Genomic DNA, 19,241 nt, shown 5'->3' on the forward strand with positions numbered 1-19,241 from the left:
TGCCCAGCACCCAACTAGACTTTCTGTGGTCTCCGCTATTCTAAATCCTGTAGAAGTTTTGTAGACTATGGTGGTAAGAGTAGAATGTTATCCAGTATGAAGTATGTATTGTTTTGTTTCTTGAGAAAAAGAAGTTAAAATGTTTTTTCTTTATTTTTTAAAATTTTATTTTGTTCTAGAAAAGGGAAAAGTTAGTTTATAACTGCGATGTGGCTGGTGCCAGCTCCCTGAGGGCATGCAGAAAGAGACCTTGCAAAGTGAACTTTCTAGGACCCAGGGTGGGGCATGTTTATCATCTGGGCACTAATGAGGGTACTGGCTGCCCTTGCCACTGAGTCAAGACCAGAAATATATTTTATTTTATTTATTTATTTTTTGTGGTACTGGGGATTGAACCACAGAGACATTCTATCTCCGAGCTACATCTTCAGCCCTATTTTTTTATTCTTTATTTTGAAACAGGGTCTCACCAAGTAGTTGAGGCTGGCCATGAGCCTGTGATCCTCCTGTCTCTGCCTCACAAGTACTGGGATTACAAGCATATGTCACCTTGCCCCACTTAATCTCTGTCTCTGTCTCTGTCTCTCTCTCTCTCTCTCTCTTTTTTTTTTTTTTTTTGCAGTGCTAGGGATGGAACCCAGAGGCATTCTACTTCCAAGCGACACCCTCAGCACTATTTTTTCTTCTTTATTTTGAAACAGGGTTTCACCGAGTTGCAAAGGGCCTCACTAAGTAGCTGAAGGCTGACCAAATCTTTTTTCTTTTTGGAGGGAGAAAACATATTGAAGATTTTGACATATATTGATTTTTTAAGTATAAGGAATATTGGACCTTTATTACTATTTAACTCTTAACTCTTTCCTTAAGCTACAAATTATCATCCTGATGGAACTACACACGTGAGCAATGGTGGACTTGCCTTTTACCCAGCACAGACAAGTGTGTTTCCCAGACCTGCGCAGCCCTTTGTCAGTGGCCGGGCGTCTGCACGAGGGTGTGCTCGTGGCGGGAGACTGCTAGCCAATCCCCACAGGTCCCCTGGCGGTTATAAAGGTATGCTGTGTGTCTGCTGTCATCACCCTGAGCTGTTTTGTGTTTCCCTAAGCCACTCTTGCTGACTTCTCGTTCCCTTTTGACATTGCCATTTATAGTGTAGAGACTTCTCTAATAGGCTGTTTTCTGTCACAGAACTAACTTCCTATATGATAAGCAGATGATAAGACTTGTCTAAACAGACTACACCTCAGATAAGACAGAACTTGAGACTATAGTAGTGAAATTTCTTTAGTTTGTTATGATTCCAAGTAGTCTGATCTCTGCTTGGCATAAGCAAAATATCCATGACAGAGGCCTTAAGTACCACTAAGTGCTGGGCTGTTTCCAGCATCCCAAGCCAAAGGCTCGACACCAGTGGTCCCAGCAAACAAGTACAGCCACTCTCCCCAAACACTGAACAGGAAAGATAGCTGTGAAAAACAGAAAAGGAAACTGATTCACTTGGCCATATTGGGAAGGCAAAGTGAAACCCAGCATCTCAGCCCTGTCTTGAGGGAGCTGGCAGGGGCTTCGGGTTTAAATAGTGGAAGGCCAAGCCGGGTGTGGTGGCGCACGCTTGTAATCCTCAAGCTTAGGAGGCTGAGACAGGAGGATTGCACAGGTTCGAAGACAGCCTCAGCCTACTTAGTGAGGCTCTCAGCAACTTAGTGAGACCCTGTTTCTAAATAAAATATAAAATAGGTCTGGGAGTACAGCCTGGAGGTAGAAAGCCCCTGGGTTCCACCCCCAGTACCACAAAATAAATGAATAAATAAATAAATAAATAAATAGTGGAAGGTGGGGTGAGGTGAGAGGCTCGTCACTAAGCAGTCGTGGCCACACTCTGGTCTGCCCATGACTCTCAGTTCCTGGTCTGTGAGGTGGCTCCTGAGAAGCCCTTGTCACTTGGGGGGATGATTTCCGTTTGCTGTTCAGGGTATTTGTCTATTAGGTCTGTGATCCCAGAAGGGAGTGATGACTGGGAACTTATAGGTGTCACTCCAACGATCCGAAACAGGACAAGTCTTGTCTCCGTCTCCAAGGGGGACTGGATAGATTGGGTAAATTTAGATCTAATAAACCTTTTATTACTAGTTTTTAGATGGACATGCCTTAAATGGTTAACATGCATATTTGCAGAGCTGAGCAGGGACCCAACCCAAGTTCAGGTTCTAAAGGAGACAGGTACAGAATGAAGGTGGAGACTCTGAGCTTGCCTGCTCTACATGGGGCTAGATGTCTGCAGGCCCAGGAGTCACTGCTTTCAGCAAGGCAGGCTCCTCAGTCCCCGCTGCACACCACCACCTCTCCTCAGCCTCACTGCATTCCAGCGGCAGCAAGTTTCTACACCTGGCTTGTTTAGTGAACAATATTAGCCAGGTGTGGTGGTGCACGCTTGTAATCCCAGTACTTGGTAGGCCGAGGCACGAGGATTGCAGAGAACTTGTTTCAAAATTAAGAATAAAAAATAGGACTGGGGATGTAGCTCAGAGGTAGATGCCCGTGGGTTCAACCCCAGTTCCAAAAAAAAAAAAAAAAAAAAAAAAAGGTCAGTGATATTTTCTAAATGTTTATCTTATTGTGGAAGCAATTTTAGTATGTCTTTGCTTAAAGAAGGTATAGATCTAATGATGGCATTATGGGATCAGTTTGACTTTTAGAGTGGTGTAGTTTATATGCTTTTACCTATCATTTTATCAAGTTGTTTATCTAATAGGTTTTGAAACCTACAGAGGACCTTCTTCAATTTCCAATGGAAATTATAACCAGCTGCAGTTTCAAGCCAGAGAATATCCGGGAACACCTTATTCCCAAAGGGTAAGAATAGTTGCCATGGTTGGATAGTAGTACAGCTGGGCATGGTGGCACACTCCTACAATCTCAGTACTGAGACTGAGACACGAGAATTGCAGGTTCGAGGCCAGCCTTAGCAACTTAGTAAGATCTTGTTTCAAAATAAAAATTAAAATGGCTGGGGGTATAGATTGGAGGTAGAATACGCCTGGATTCAACCCTTAGTACTCTCCTCGACCCCCACCTAAAAAAGAAAAAAGAAACTAACTGCATAGTTCTTGCTAAACTGGTAGTTAAAGTATAGCAGAGTCTCTGGGTGTGGTGACACACACTTGTAGTATTAGTACTTGGGAGGTGGAGACAGGAGGATTGCATGTTCGGGGACAGCCTCAGCAACTAGCGAGACTCACATCAATCTAGCAAGACCATTTCCAAGTAAAAGTAAAATAGGCCCGGGATGTAGCTTGGAGGTAGAGTGCCTGTGGGCTCAATCCCCATTCCCCCCCCCAATACAATAGAGTTGTAATTTGTTTTTATGCATTTTTAGTTTTAGAACTACTTGTAAGTGCTATGGAAGGTTGATTTAGAAGCCTTTCCAGTCATCCAAGGAGGATGGTTTTATGGAATTTAAAAGGTGTTAAGGCTGGGTGTGGTGATACACATCTGTAATCCTAGTACTTGGATTGCAGGTTTGAGGAGGCCAGCCTCAGCAACTTGGCGAGGCCCTGTTTCAAAATAAAAAATAGGGCTAAGAGTCTAGCTTGGAAGTAAAATGCTTCTGGGTTTAACCTCCAGTACACACACACACACACACACACACACACACACACACACACACATCTGTGTGTATACACACACACACACAGATGTTAAGGACTTTATTGAGTTGTTTACATTAGCTCATTTACTCCACCTTGTAAGAAGAATGGGGTTTCAAAGGTTAAATAACTTATCTAAGGTCAAGATTGGAATACAAGTTTCTTAACTCAAAAGCTCATGATCTTAACTTTACTATATTGCCTTCAGCTTACCTAATTATCTAGTATAGCTCTTTTTCTTATGTCTTTTGTTATTGTTGTTTATTCTGATTTGAATAACCCAATGAATTTTCTTCACTACATATAATAAAACAAATTGATAGGCTGTTAGACATTCCACTTTAACAAACCTTGGGAATTTCCTATCATTGGTCATAGATAGATAAAAATTTATACCATATTTTTATTTTTATTTTTGGTGTTTTTTAAGTTTTTGAATATGTATAGATGGTCCTTGACTTAGGGGGTTTGACTTAGTGCTTTTTTCCCTTTAGTGCTTTTTTCCCTTTATGATGGTGTGAAGGAGTCGTGCATTCAGTAGGAACTCTACTTTGGGTTTTGACCTTGGCTCTTTTTCTGGGATAGTGATAGTGACGCACAGTGCTCTCTTGATCCCGGGCAGTGGCAGGCCACAGCCCTAGGCATCCGTGGGTCATGAGGTGAACCACTGGTGCAGTTCAGTGTGCTGTGGTGCTCAGCTGTGATGTTTGGTCAGTGGAATGTAGGTGCATTTTTGACTTTCAGCGTCTCAGTTTGTAGTGGGTTTATCAGGATGGCCTTGTAAGCTGAGGTGAGGTGCGCTTGTGCGTAGCACCACACTGAGCTCTGTTGGTAATGCACGTGAGGGAGGGTAGATGCCTGTACAGAGGCAGGATCGAAAGAAGGTAAAGAACATACATTGGAATCAAAATGACATGGGTTTGACCTTCCATTTCCCTAGTTTTCTTGCCTCGTGGCCTTGGTATATTATTTTAACTCTCTGTTAGTCATTTCCCCTAACTCTGAGGGCTTGTATTTCTCCATGAAATAGTCTGAGAATCGGAATGACACAAGTGCATAGCATCGTAGTGTCAAGCATATGTCAAGCATGCGTTTATTAGCCATGTTACATGATCATCAGGGACTGCGTGAGGCGAGGGTGTTGATTAACATAGACTTAATGGAGCTATCTGTTCTTAACACCCGCATTCCAATATGTTTACATGCTGCTTTAAATTTCTTTGAGGAAACCTAAGAAATCGATAATAATGATTGTTAAAGAAGGAGAACTAGGAGCTTGGAGCAAGAGACTTAATTATTTTTATTTTGCTTATCTTCTTTTCCTATGTAAGTTTTTATTGCATGTATTAATTTTATTACAGCCCTAATTTTACTAGCCTTGGGTTGTATAGAAACATTTCTTCCCATAGTTGGGGGTCATTTGGAAATGTTGTCCATTGAACATCAGTTCTGAATATTTTGGATCACATTTCCAGGCAATAAATGCATTTAGACAATATCATTTTTTTTTAATTTTTGGTACTGGAGGGGATTGAACCCAGAGACATTCTACCTTTGAGCTACACCTCCAGCACTATTTTATTTTTATTTTGAAACAGGGTTTCACTAGGTTGATGAGAGTTTCAACTATTCAGCTGAGGCTGTCCATGAACCTGCAATCCTCCTGTCTTAGCCTTTATTTTCTTATTCAAAAAACAAAATAGGAGTCAAACCAGTATGACTTGTATGAGCCTTCAGTTTGATTTATAAATTGAGTAGGATTGAGGGTTGCTTTCTTACGTCCTTTTCTATTGAGGTGGGAGACAGAGACCCATACTGCATTTCTCATTTTCATCCTTACTTGGGGTTGCGCCTTTTTCATAATGTTTTCTCAGTACTTTGTTTTGTGAGCATTGACGTGTTTTATTTTGGGGTTGGTTAACAGGTAAAGTGAATCTTGCCACTGTTGTCTTTCTTGGCTTTTCCTGATGTTCAGGAACAGCTGAGCCTCTGGTTGCTAGGGAAGGTCAGACAAAGAACTGAGGACTTCAGTTTATAAACTTACCATCGAGAGCCTGGGGTAATAACTAATTATTGCCTGTGTTTTTGGTGCCAAGGTGAATATTCATGTGTTCATTTTAGGATAATTTCCAGCAGTGTTATAAGCGAGGAGGGACATCTTGTGGTCCTCGGGCAAATGCAAGAGGTAAGGGTCATTGACCAAAATGTACTTGTAGTTCCCTCTGCGCCCTCTGTCAGCTTCTCCACAAAGTATATTGCTTCTAGCATGTATCCTGACGTTTTCAGTTTGCTTAAGTGGAGTACTAAAGCACTGAAAGATATTAGACTACTAAAAAGTTATGGAAACCAGTTGTCCTTTTAATTAAAAATGTGTGTTTCCTAAAACATTTGCTTGATATCAGAGTATATTTTTTGTTTGTTTGTTTTTGCGGCACTAGGGATGAAACCCAGGGACATTCTACCTCCGAACTACACCCCCAGCCCTATTTTTTTATTCTTTATTTTGAAACAGGGTCTCACTGATTTGCAAAGAGCCTCACTAAGTAGCTGAGGCTGTCCACGAACCGCGATCCTCCAGTCTCAGCCTCCCGAATGCTGGGATTACAAGCGTGTGCCACCACGCCTGGCAGTATCAGAGTATATGTTAACCTCTGATATATATTCACTATGCTAACTTCAGATACTTAAATGTGCTGTGTCAGGGTGATGGTTTATATAATAAATGGATATTTATAGTTGCTGTAGTGCCACTATATTGATTTATTTGAATAAGCAACAGTTAAGACAGAGTGGCCTGAAACAAAGGCAGTAATATAGTGAATAACACTTTCATGTGTGAAGGGGATAGTAAAAGATTTGGTGTAACTGAAAAAGTAAAAATAAAGAATTAATGAAGATAACATTATCATAGGAAAACAATTTTTTTTGAAGCTAGAGATTGAACCCCAGGGGCATTCTACCTTAGAGCTGCACCCTCAGCCCTTTTTCCAATTTTATTTTATTTTATTTTTTGTAGTACTAGGAGTGGAACCCAGGGGCATTCTGCCTACAAACTATACCCCCCAGCCCCATGTTTTATTTTTTACTTTGAAACAGAGTCTCACTGAGTTGCAAAGGGCCTCACTAAGTAGCTGAGGCTGTCTGAGAATTGCAATCCTCCTATTTCAGCCTCCTAAATCCTGGGATTACAAGTGTGCACCACTACACCTGGCTTCCAATTTTATTTTATTTTTTATTTCAAACAGTGTTCCACCATGCCCAGGTGTGTGTGTGTGTGTGTGTGTGTGTGTGTGTGTGTGTGTGTGTGTGTGGTGTGTGGTGTACTGGGGTTCCTGGAAGCCCTTCTACCTCCGGGTTACACTCCCAGACCTATTTTATATTTTTATTTGGAAACAGGATCTCTTAAGCCAGCATGGCTGGCTTCGAACCTGTGTGATCCTCCTGTCTCCACCTCCCAAGTGCGGGGATTACAAGCATGCGCCACCACACCTGGTGACCAGCTTTAAATTTTTTTCCCCTGGTACTTGGAAGTGAGCCTCGAGCCTTAGACATACTAGACAAGCTTTCTTGTGCTCAGCTAAACCTCTAGTTTGAAAATAATCTTTTCATTTTGAGAAAGTAACCAACATTCACAAGACTGTTGTCTTAATATTTGAGCATCGTTTTTGCGTAGCGCTTAAAGTGTCAAAATTTCTTGATGTCACACTAACTTGGAAATGAAAAATAAGCTTTCATCATATGGCTTAGTACTGTTTCAACTATCAATGGATGGTAGCTGGTGGTTCTAAGTTGGTTTCTTTTAAGTAGAGTAAGTTTTCTTGAGTCCTTTCATATCAGTTGCCTTGAGTGGAAGATAGATCATAAGTAATTAATTGGAATGAAAATTATGAAAGATAAATGATCAGGCTTGGGTTTTAGTCCTTTCTAACCTTAGTTTTGTCAAGTTCTCCAATTTTTTGAGGACCACATTTTCTTAATCTAAAAATATACAGCAATTAGCTGGGTATGGTGGCACATGTAATCCTAATACTTGGGAGGCTGAGATGGGAGCATCACAAGTTGAGGCCAGCCTCGGCAACTTAAGGAGACCCTGTTTCAAAATTTAAAAATTGGCTGGGGGTATATCTCAGAGGTAGAATGCCCCCAGTTTCAATCCCCAGAACGACAAGAAGACAGCAATTAGACAAGATTTTTCTAGGTTATTTCTGGCTTCAGAATAGCATTGTAAAGCCTATTGCCAGAAAAATCTAGACAAGTATAAGGTAGTTACATTTTGCTTTGGAATTTACTATAACATGTATTTTATCTGTGCTTTAATAGCCGACTAATGTTTAATATTGTGTTGAGATAACTACACCAGTATGAGTGACTCACTGTTGCTAATTAAACAGCAGGGTGGAGTGACTCTTCTCAGGTGAGCAGCCCAGAAAGAGATGAGACCTTTAACAGTGGCGACTCCGGACAAGGAGACTCCCGCAGCGTGACCCCTGTGGACGTGCCAGTGGTGAACCCCACGGCCGCCGTGCTGCCAGTGCACCTGTATCCCCTGCCTCAGCAGATGCGAGTGGCCTTCTCAGCCGCCAGAACCTCCAACCTGGCCCCAGGGACCTTAGACCAGCCCATCGTGTTCGACCTCCTCCTCAACAACCTGGGGGAGACGTTCGATCTGCAGCTCGGTCGATTCAACTGCCCCGTGAATGGCACCTATGTGTTTATCTTCCACATGTTAAAGCTGGCCATGAATGTGCCACTGTATGTCAACCTCATGAAGAACGAAGAGGTCTTGGTGTCAGCCTACGCCAACAACGGTGCTCCAGACCACGAGACCGCTTGCAACCACGCCATCCTTCAGCTCTTCCAGGGAGACCAGATATGGTTACGCTTGCACAGGGGAGCAATTTACGGAAGTAGTTGGAAATATTCTACGTTCTCAGGTTATCTTCTCTATCAAGACTGAAGTCGGTGCAAGGACTGGCCATAAGATGATGATGTTCAAATAGTGGGATGGAAGAAGACGTAGCCTTGCCTGGTGGCTGTTTGGTGTAGGAAAATATTTCCATAGAGAGGGGAGCAAGCCCTTACTTTTTTGTTTTCCTCTCCAGGTGAAAAAGATTTCAAGCTGAACGACAGTTAGCACTAATCTGGCACTTTATATTGTGCGGTAGCCTCACTAGTCAAGCTGTGGATGCATCTTGTTTGCACTTAATCTTTCACTATTAACGTTCAGCTACTAAACACACTGCCTCAAGTTCGGGCAGGTTACAATGCCTTGTTGTGCCTCAATAAAAAAGTTACCTGCATCTTCAGTTGTCCCTATTTGATTAAACATTAGTTGAGGGAGAAGAATTCCTCACTGAGCCGGGCGTGGTGGCGCACGCTTGTAATCCCTGTGTTTGAGAGGCTGAGACAGGAGGATCGCACAGGTTCGAAGCCAGCCTCAGCTACTTAGTGAGGCTGTCAACAACTTAGTGAGACCCTGTTTCCAAATAAAATATAAAATAAGTCTGGGGGTATAGCCCGGAGGTAGAAAGCCCTTGGGTTTCACCCCTAGTACAAAAAAAAAAAAATCCTCACTGATAACTCAAGGATTTATGATATTATTTTATTCATTTTTGGTGGTACTAAGGATTGAACCCAGGGACATTCTGTCTCTGAGCTATATCCCCAGCCCTATTTTATTTGTTTTGAAAAAGGGTCTTGCTAGATTGCTGAGAGCCTAACTTGCTAAGGCTGATCTTGATCCTGCAATCCTTCTCTCCCAGCCTCCCAATACTGGGATTGCAAGCATGCACCACTACACCTGGCTCAGCATTCTACCTTTGAGCTACACCCCCAGCCCAATTTTATTTTTTATTTTGAAACAGGGTCTCACTAAATTGCTGAGGGCCTAAGTTTCTGAGGTTGGTCTCAAATCTTTGATCCTCCTGTCTCAGCCTCCCAAGTACTGAGATTACAAGTGTGTGCCACCACGCCTGGCCCATAAGAAGGCTTTTATATATAATAGTTCCTTCTAGAGTGGCTTTTCTCTGGCATTTCATTCATTAAAAAAATCAGATCTAGCCATCATTGTCTCATGGGGCAATTGTGAAATTCAGCTAAGAACATATCTAAGAGACTTAACACAGTGTTTGGCTCATAAGCATTTTTTTTTGTACTGGCAATTGAATCCAGGGATATTCTACCTACAAGAGCCACTGACAGCTCTGTGTGTGTGTGTGTGTGTGTGTGTGTGTGTGTGTGTGTGTGTGTTACTAGGGTGGAACCCAGGGGCTTTTCTACCTTTGGGCTATATTCCCAGACCTAATTTTTTTATATACTGCATTTGGAAACAGGGTCTCACTAAGTTGTTGAGAGCCTCACTAAGTAGCTGAGGCTGTCTTTGAACCTGTGTGATCCTCCTGTTTCAGCCTCCCAAGTGCTGGGATTGCAAGCGTGCGCCACCATGCCCAGCATGGTCATCAAGTTTGACGGGACCTTTCTCCAGCCACTATGCTTTATTTAGTCTTTTTTCCTGATCATGGTCAACACTTATTTTAAATATTGTAGGCAGAGCCAGGTGTGGTGGTGCACACTTGTAATCCCAGCATTTGCGAGGCTGAGACAAGAGGATCATGGTTCACAGACAGCCTCAGCTACTTAGGCCCTTTGCAACTCAGTGAGACCCTGTTTCAAAATAAAGACTAAAAAATAGGGCTGGGGTGTTGCTTGGAGGTAGAATGCCCCTTCTCAGCTACTTAGGCTCTCACCCCCTCCCCCAAATGTAAGTGACCTTTATTCTTTTTCAAAGGTAAGTCCTACAACAAAGGATTCATTAACTAGGGTTCCCTCAGAGTAATCATGTTTTAGGGCAGTATATTTTTTGGTGGTGGTACTGAGAATTGAAACCAAGTGTCTCTACCTCTGAGCTACATCACCATCCCTTTTTATTTTTTATGATTGAGATAGGGTCTCACTAAGTTGCTCAGGCTAACCTCAAACTTGTGGTCCTCCTGCCTCAGCCTCCTGAGTAGCTGTGATTATAGACATGTGCAACTGCACTCAGTTTAGAGGACTATTTAAAATTATTTTGCTATGGCGCACGCTTGTAATCCCCGCGCTTGGGAGGCTGAGACAGGAGGATCGCGCAGGTTCAAGGCCAGCCTCAGCTACTTAGTGAGGCTCTCGGCAACTTAATGAGACCCTGTTACCAAATAAAATATAAAATAGGTCTGGGAGTGTAGCCCGGAAGTAGAAAAGCCCCTAGGTTCCACCCCCAGTACCACCAAAAAAAAAAAAAAAAAAAAAAAAAAAAAAAATAAAATTATTTTGCCTTGTATGAAGACAATGACTTTCCTTAGATTTATGAGAATGAATGGGCAAGATCTTTCCTTCTTAAGCAGTATAACTTTGAAGATGGTTTCGCAATGCACAGAAAGAGGCACACATGCACAGATTTTTATATGTATTTGTAAGAGATGGAGTGAAGATCCATAAATATCTATAGCCCATTAGGGGCCTTGTGTAAAGATCTATTTTACTAGGAAGATCTTGGAGACAGGACTAAGTGCAAAGGCCTTCCATATAAGTACCCAATAATACTTAGTTGTCTTACTGAAGAGGAAGATGAGAGATGGTGTGTGTATTTACTAGGTTCGCTCCCAAGCTTTATTCTCTCGTTTTGTTCTTTCAGTTTTCTGTTAAATGACTTCTCATAGGCCGAGCATGGTGGTGCACACCTGTAATCCCCGCGCTTGGGAGGCTGAGACAGGAGGATCGCACAGGTTCGAAGCCAGCCTCAGCTACTTAGGCTCTCAATAACTCAGACCCTGTTTCCAAATAAAATATAAAATAGGTCTGGGAATATAGCCTGGAGGTAGAAAGGCTCTGGGTTCTACTCCCAATACCACCAACAAAACAAAACAAAACAAAACAAAAACACTTCTCATGTCCAGGGATTATGAGCCAGTGAGTATTATCTCTAAAATGCTTTAGCGAGGAGCCAGGCATGGTGCTGCACACCTGTAATCCTAGTACTTGGGAGGCTGAGAGGAGGATTGCAGGCTTGAGACCAGCTTCGGCGACCAAATGAGACCCTGATTTAAAACAAAGGGCTAGAGGAGTAACTCAGAAATAGGATGTCCTTGGGCTTGATCCCCAGTATCAAAAATAGCAAAAACAAAAAAAGTAAAATAGAGTTAGTGGTATAGTTTAGAAGTAGAGTGCCCCTGGATTCAACCTCTAATAACCCTCTCCCCCAAAAAATATTTAGTGAGTAAATACAGATAAAGCAGGACCTTGCAAGGCTTGCTTAATTTTCCCATTAACAGATTAGTTGTCAACCATCTTCTGCCTTTTTCCCTTAACTTTCTCTTGATATTCTTTGACATTATGTCCTTTTTTTATTTTTTTATTTTTCTTTCTTTCTTTTTTTTTTTTTTTTGGTACTGAAGAGCATCATTCTACCTCTGAGCTACACTCCCAGCCTTATTTATTTATTTATTTATTTATTTATTTATTTATACCTTGGTTCACGGACGGCATCGGCTACTTAATGAAGCCCTTTCCAACTCAGTGAGACCCTGTTTCAAAATAATGAAATTTTCAAAGAAAAGATTAAAATATAAAAACATAGTATGTTACCAGGTGTGGTGGCACACCTTAATCCCAATATGTGGGAGCCTGAGATAGGAAGATATCAGGTTTATGGCCAGTCTCAGCAAACTTGTGAGTCCCTCCCTATTTTAAAATAAAAAATAAGCCAGCATGGTAGTGTATACTTGTAATCCCAGTACTTGGGAGGCTGAGACAGGAGGATCACAGGTTCACAGCCAGCCTTAGCTTTTTAGTGAAGCCCTCCACAACTTAGTGAGACCCTGTTTCAAAATAAAAAAAATAAGAAGTCAGGCTGGGGATGTATCTCAGGTAGAATGCCCTTGGGTTCAATCTCCAGTTCTGCAAAATATAAATAAATAAATTTAGGCCCTCCATAACTTAGACCCTGTTTCAAAATAAAGAATGAAAAATAGGGCTGCGGGTATACCTCAAAGTTAGAAACACCCTGGATTTCATTGCCATCACCTCAAATATTAATAATTTTTTTTCAGTACTAGGGTGGAACCCAGGGGCATTCTACCTCCGAGCTACACCCCCGGCCCTATTTTTTATTCTTTATTTTGAAACAGGGTCTCGTTGAGTTGCAAAGGGCCTCACTAAGTAGCTGAGGCTGTCTACAAACTGCGATCCTCCTGTCTCAGCCTCCCAAATGCTGGGATTATAAGCGTGCGCCACCACGTCTGCCTAAATATTAATAATTTTGATGAAAAACTTAGACTTGTCTCTGTAGGTCCTCTGCTACTTCATCTGCCTGAGGAGTTGTGTTTTTTCTAGCTACCTGAGTAATAAGACCACAACAGCTCTGTTCGCACTGTTCCAGTTCTGGGCAAGTGCTAACAACGAATAATATAGCCCACATGCCAGCAGCGTAAGGCACTGAATGCTCATCATGAAACACCCCATGGCCATTACCCGGAGGACTTGGGCTCACGAGTGCTAAGTTTTTCAAGCATTATTCCTTTGTTCATTTTATTTCAAATATCAGTACCTTGATAATGATTACTTTAGCGTTTGAACTATTGGTAGTATCTGATTCGTACCCGGCCTTGGGGCTACAGAAATAAATGACATCAAGATATGCAGACCCATCACTCATATCCTCTCACTTGTGAGCAGATCGTGGGTTGTTTATTTCCATCACACCTCTGTTGTCTCCTCTGTCTGGAAGTACTGCTTGCTATTCAGAAACTAGACTTCTTTGGGTCTTTCTCCTCTTTCCAGTTTTTCAAATTATTAGATTTCATTGACCTTGTTTTTCTACCATTTTACCCTTTAAGTTTCTGCTCACAGTTCTCATTTCTAAGTACACTTGTTACCTGAATGTTCCTTGTAGGGATCCTTGTTCTGTAATTGCATTTTCTCATTACTCAAGAACAAAGTTGGCCGGGCGTGGTGGCGCACACTTGTGATCCCAGCATTAGGGAGGCGGGGACCAGAGAATTGCAGCTCAGGGACAGCCTCAGCTACTTAGCGAGGCCCTTTGCAACTCAGTGGGACCCTGTTTCAAAAATAAAAGGACTAAAAATATGGTTGGGGGTGTACCTTGGAGGTACAATGCCCCTGTCTTCCATCTCCAGTACTGGGAAAAAAAACCCAAGAAAACAGAACAAAAATGTTTTTTCCCCCCAAGTTTTCTTCTTGGTGTATTCTATTTCCCATACTTTTCCTGATCCAATTTCTTACTTGTATCACTTTATTTGTTCAGAATCTTGTGGTACTTGGCTGCCTGTTCCTATTAAAGAATGGGGAACCCACAAGGTCTTAGAGCCTTTGAATGCAAAGCCAGAGCTTGTTGACTTTGGTTTTACACGGTGACATGATTCCCTGCCGCTGGGGGAGAAAAACGCCAGTGTAAGAGTGTAGAAGAGCTTTCTGAGTGGGACATAAAACCCAGACACCATGAAGGATGCATCAGTTTAACACAGAATTTATTCCCCTAAAACTTGTTTGCAGGAAAATGTCAATTTTAAATGACTACCTGAGCCAGGTATGGCACACATCTGTAATCCCAGGGAGTCTCTCAACAACCTGGCAAGATAATTTCAAAATAAAATAGAAAAAGAGCTGGTGGTGGAACTTAGAGGTAGAATGCCCCTGTTTCCATCCCTACCACAGTCAACTACCTGCCTTGAGAAGAAGTCAATTAAAAAGGGGTAATGAATATGACCAGGTAATTCTAATTCATTCTCTCTCTCTCTCTCTCTCTCTCTCTCTCTCTCTCTCTCTCTCTCTCTCTCTCTCTCTCTCTCACACACACACACACACACACACACACACAAAGTGACTAATAGCTGGATATGGTGGTGCACTCCTGTAATCTCTGTACTTGGGAGGCTGAGACAGGATGATAGCAGATTTGAGACCAGCCTCAGCAACTTAGTGAGACTTTCAATCAACCTAGTGAAACCCTGTTTTAAAATAAAAATAAACTAGGACTAGAGGTGTAGCTTGGATGAGAGTGTTCTGGGTTCAATCCCCAGTACCACCACCACACACACACACACACAAGCAAATGTAAAGTTCTAATGTATATACTTGGATAAGCATGTCGGTGAAATGGGCACTTACATAACTTATATAAAGCAGTTGGAAATAAAATCGGTACATTTTTGGAAGATAAATGAACAGTAACTGTAAAGATAAAGCACAGCTTTTTACCCGGAAATTCTGCTGGGAATTTTCAAATAGTTTGGAATTATGCCCAGATACCTGCATAAAGATATTTTATATAGCATACATTATACTAGTAAGAACTAGAGAAACAACCTAGATACCCATTAATAGGGAATTAAATGAATCAAAAAAGACACAGAACAGAGTGTATGACAACTAATTTGTGTGAAAAAAGTTAAAAACATATCTGATTACTTGATTTTTTTCTGGTAGATATACAAGTAATTTTATAGTGTAGGCCTTAAGGAGAGGCTTTGGGAGCTGTTAGTAGAAATGAGGAAGCGTTCTCATTCTGAATCTTACTGAAGAACTTGAATGTACATACCACTTTTTTTTTGTGGTGCTGGGGATGGATCCCAGGGGCATTCTACCTCCAAGCTATACCCCCAGTCCTATAATTTATTATTTTTATTTTGAATCTGTAACATTGAAATTGAGTCGGGGGGTGGTGGTGTGTGAGACCAGGCCTCTTTAATCAATTGGCACCTGTGGGTGAGGTCTGCTGACCATGGGAAGGGACTGATGACTGGGCAGTAGAGTCAAGGTTGGCAGAGTCACAGTCGGCAGAGTCATGTGAAGGAGAGGAAATGAAGGTATTTATGTAGCCGGGGTCTTGGGGTAGAGTTAGCAAGGCGGGAGAATGCTGATCCACTTGCTATGTCTGGAGTCTCATGACACCTGGATTCTCGTGACATCTGAAGTCTCGCCATGTCTCCACTTCTGGCTTCTGGAGTTCTGCCTCCTGTCCTGTGAGGGGAGAGGGAGGAACCCCACCTATCAGAACCGATCTCACTAAGTTACGGAGGGCCTCACTAAGTAGCTGAGGCTGGCTGTGAATCCCGATCCTCCTGTCTCAGCCTCCCAAGGACTAGGATTACAAGGGTGTGCCATCATGCCCAGCTTACATACCACTTTTTTGTTGTTCTAAACCTTAAAAGTATGCTGGGTGTGGTGGCGCACGCTTGTAATCCCCGCGCTTGGGAGGTGGAGACAGGAGGATGGCGCAGGTTCGAAGCCAGCCGCGCTGGCTTAAGAGACCCTGTTTCCAAATAAAAATATAAAAAAATAGGTCTGGGAGTGTAGCCCAGAAGTAGAAGGGTTTCCAGGAATCCCAGTACCACAAAAAAAAAAAAAACAAAAAACAAAAAAACCCAAAAACCTTAAAAGTAGCCAGGCGTGGTGGGGCATGCTTGTAATCCCTGCGATTGGGAGGCTGAGAAGGATCATGCAGGTTCGAAGCCAGCCTTGGCTGGTTTAAGAGACCCTGTTTCCAAATAAAATATAAAATAAGTATGGGAGTGTAGCCCGGAGGTAGAAGGCCCCTGGGTTCCATCCCCAGTACCACCAAAACAAACAAACCAAAACAACAACAACAAAACACCTTAAAGTAAGATGGATGTGGTGATAGACACTTGTAATCTCAGTCCTTGGGAGGCTGAGACAGGAAGACTGCAAGTTCACAGCCAGCCTCAGCAATTTAGGTCATCTGCAACTTGGTGAGATCTTGTTTCAAAATAAAAGAATAAAAAGAACTGGAGGTATAGCTCTGAAGTAGAATGCCCCTGGGTTCCATCCCCAGTAACACATGTACACACACAATATTAAAAGTAAAAGATAAAGTGCCCACCCTCCTTTCAGTGATACTTGCACTTTGCATTTCTCCTCATGCACTGTCATGGATCTTATCATTAGACCCTCACGATGGCCTTGGTGACAGATACCACGTAGGGAATAAGGAAACAAGGCCCCACATGTCGGTACACACCTATAGTCCCACTACTTGGGAGTCTGAGACTCCTTGTGGCTACCCTCAGCAATTAGCAAGGTCCACAGCAACTTAGCAAAGTAGCCAGGCGTGGTGGCGCACACTTGTAATCCCACCATTTGGGAGGTTGAGACTGGAGGATCGCAGTTCGCAGACAGCCTCAGCTACTTAGTGAGGCCCTCTGCAACTTAGTGAGACCCTGTTTCAAAATAAAGAATAAAAATAGGGCAGGGAGTGTATACCTCGGAGATCGAATGCCCCTGGGTTCCATTCCCAGACCCACAAAACAAACAAACAAACAAAATAAAAAGTGCTAGGAGTACCAGGCATGGTGGTACAGCCTTGTAATTCCAGCATTTGGGAGGCTGAGACAGGCGGTTCGAGGACAGCCTCATCTACTTAGTGAGGTCCTTTGCAACTCAGTGAGATTCTGTTTCAAAATAAAGAATAAAAAAATAGGGCTGGAGCCAGGCATGGTGGCACATACTTGTAACGCCAGCATTCGGGAGGCAGAGGATCGCAGTTCGTGGACAGACTCAGCTATTTAGTGAGGCCCTCTGCAACTTAGTGAGATCCTGTTTCAAAATAGAGAATAAAAAATAGGGCAGGGGGTGTAGCTCAGAGGCTGAATGTCCCTGGGTTTCATCCCCAGACCCACAAATATAAAAATAAAATAGGGCTGGGGTATAGCTTGGAGGTAGAATGCCTCTGGGTTTCATCCCCAGTACCACACCAAAAAAAACAAAAACAAAAACAAAAAAAACTGCTAGGAGTGTAGTGTAGCTTGTGTGTAGGATGCCCCTGGGTTCAGTCCTGTGCTGGTATTGGAAAATAACTTTGGTATTAGTGTACTGGAAATTAGTTTTAAAATGTAAAAAGTAGTCAGGGCCTGTTTTTTGCCCGGCACTAGGCAGCTTGTTATAATGCAGAGTTCCTTCACCAAAAGTAATTAGCAAGAACATAGAAGAGTTGGGACCCAGGGCCTTCATATTTTAAAGACAGATTTACATAATAAATTCTAGCAGATAGACTAAAATTCCCCAAGAATGCAGGAGGAGGGTACAGGCCTCTGTCAAGGGGGCGGGGGAATCCCATGTGAACCCTGACTTTGTTAATCACTCCAGTCTTAACAAAGACCTGGACCTACACCTGCATCAGGGCGAGAAGAAGGCTTTTGGTCAAGCAAGAAGTCCCCATAATCATAATCCCCATAATAAAAAAAGGGACATGCATGAGGTCAGTGGGCGGGCTCAAACCTAGTCGGGTCAGAAGATTATTAATTGGGCAAGATGAAGGATAATGTCTCGTTATAAAAACTGTTCTATATTCAAAACTTAAGTGACTTATTTTCCATCCACTCCACTGCATTTATTTCTTTAATGCAGTGCTTCATTCTGTCCCTTTTTTCCTGCTTTTGTAATAATAAACATTGCTTAAGCTTGCTGCAGTTCTATCTATTCTTTTCTAGAAATAGCTAAGAACAAGAAGCCGTGGCTACCTCTCACACCGTTACGGTTTTGGTGCCCAACGGGGGCTCCGTTACAGTTCTGGTGTGGCACCAGAACAGTTCCTAACGGAAGTATGGAGACAGAGTCAGCTCTCCCAAGTCACACACAATTTAGCATTCTCTAGTGCTGTTTTTTTTAAACTTCATTTTCCCAGTTCTTTTGCCTTCACCATATTTTCTACTGCTGTTTTACACATACACACACGCGTGCGCACACACACAGTTTTGGTGCACTAAATATAACAAACTATACACTTGAACTATACAAGCTGGACTCAGTTGAGGTGACCATAAAGAATTGTTCCTAGTAGTTCTGAAGCTGAGGCAAGGACTCTCCTTTTTCACGCAAAATGAGGAAAGCTGGAGGAGATGAAGGAACATTTTGAAGGAGGAAGCTTACTTGTATTTTTTTATTTGGAAACAGGGTCTCTCTAAGTTGCTGAGAGCCTCACTAAGTAGCTGAGGTTGTCTTCGAACGTGTGTGATCCTCCTGTCTCAGCCTAATCCCAAGCTTGTAATCTCAGCTTGTAATCCCAAGCACAGGGATTACAAGCGTGCGCCACCACGCCCGGCTGGAGGAAGCTTATTTGAAGTAAACATGTCTTCTTCTGTCCTGGTCAATGTTCTTTTTACCTTCTTCCCTTGCCACTACCATTGTAGTCTCTGGAGAAGGAAGTTCCTGGCTTCTGTTCAGAAATGGTCACACAGCTCTCTCATCGTATGACGTTAGCTCATATGTCACTGATTTCTGGTTTTGTGGAAAAAAAAAAATTCCTCTTAGCTGGGTGTGGTGGTGCATGCCTGTAATCTTAGCCCTTGGGAGGCTTAGATCAGAGGACTGTAGGTTTGAAGCCAGCCTCAACAACTCAGATCCTCAGCAATGTAGGGAGATCCTGTTTCGAAACAAAAAGGGCTGGGGGTGTAGCTCAGGTGAAATTCCCATGGGCTCAGTCTCTAGCACACCCTACCCTCATCCTCTTTAGCTGGAAGGTTTGCCATATCCTCTTAGGAAAGCCTACTTGGGGCTTCTACGCATGCTATTTTAAAGGAGATTGCC

At 42.6% G+C, this 19,241-nt stretch overlaps 1 protein-coding gene across 13 annotated transcripts in view; it reads left to right on the forward strand.

The window, feature by feature from the left end:
* Window positions 1–8,604, forward strand: part of CAPRIN2 (caprin family member 2) — a gene marked incomplete at both ends in the record, with an annotated part of 57,358 nt that extends 48,754 nt beyond the window's left edge. For 5 of the 13 annotated variants that reach the window (XM_080706208.1, XM_080706214.1, XM_080706211.1 and 2 more), the window contains 4 exons: window positions 868–1,053; window positions 2,753–2,853; window positions 5,769–5,832; window positions 8,039–8,604. In XM_080706208.1, coding sequence (XP_080562334.1) covers window positions 868–1,053; window positions 2,753–2,853; window positions 5,769–5,832; window positions 8,039–8,604 — 917 coding nt within the window. Of the gene's footprint in view, window positions 1–867; window positions 1,054–2,752; window positions 2,854–5,768; window positions 5,833–7,994 lie in introns of all 13 variants that reach the window. The other 8 variants (XM_080706206.1, XM_080706209.1, XM_080706204.1 and 5 more) reach the window with 4 other exon arrangements.
* Window positions 8,605–19,241: the final 10,637 nt, after the last annotated feature.

The sequence above is a fragment of the Muscardinus avellanarius genome (assembly GCF_963383645.1).
Source record: "Muscardinus avellanarius genome assembly, chromosome: 11".
Taxonomy (NCBI): domain Eukaryota; kingdom Metazoa; phylum Chordata; class Mammalia; order Rodentia; family Gliridae; genus Muscardinus; species Muscardinus avellanarius.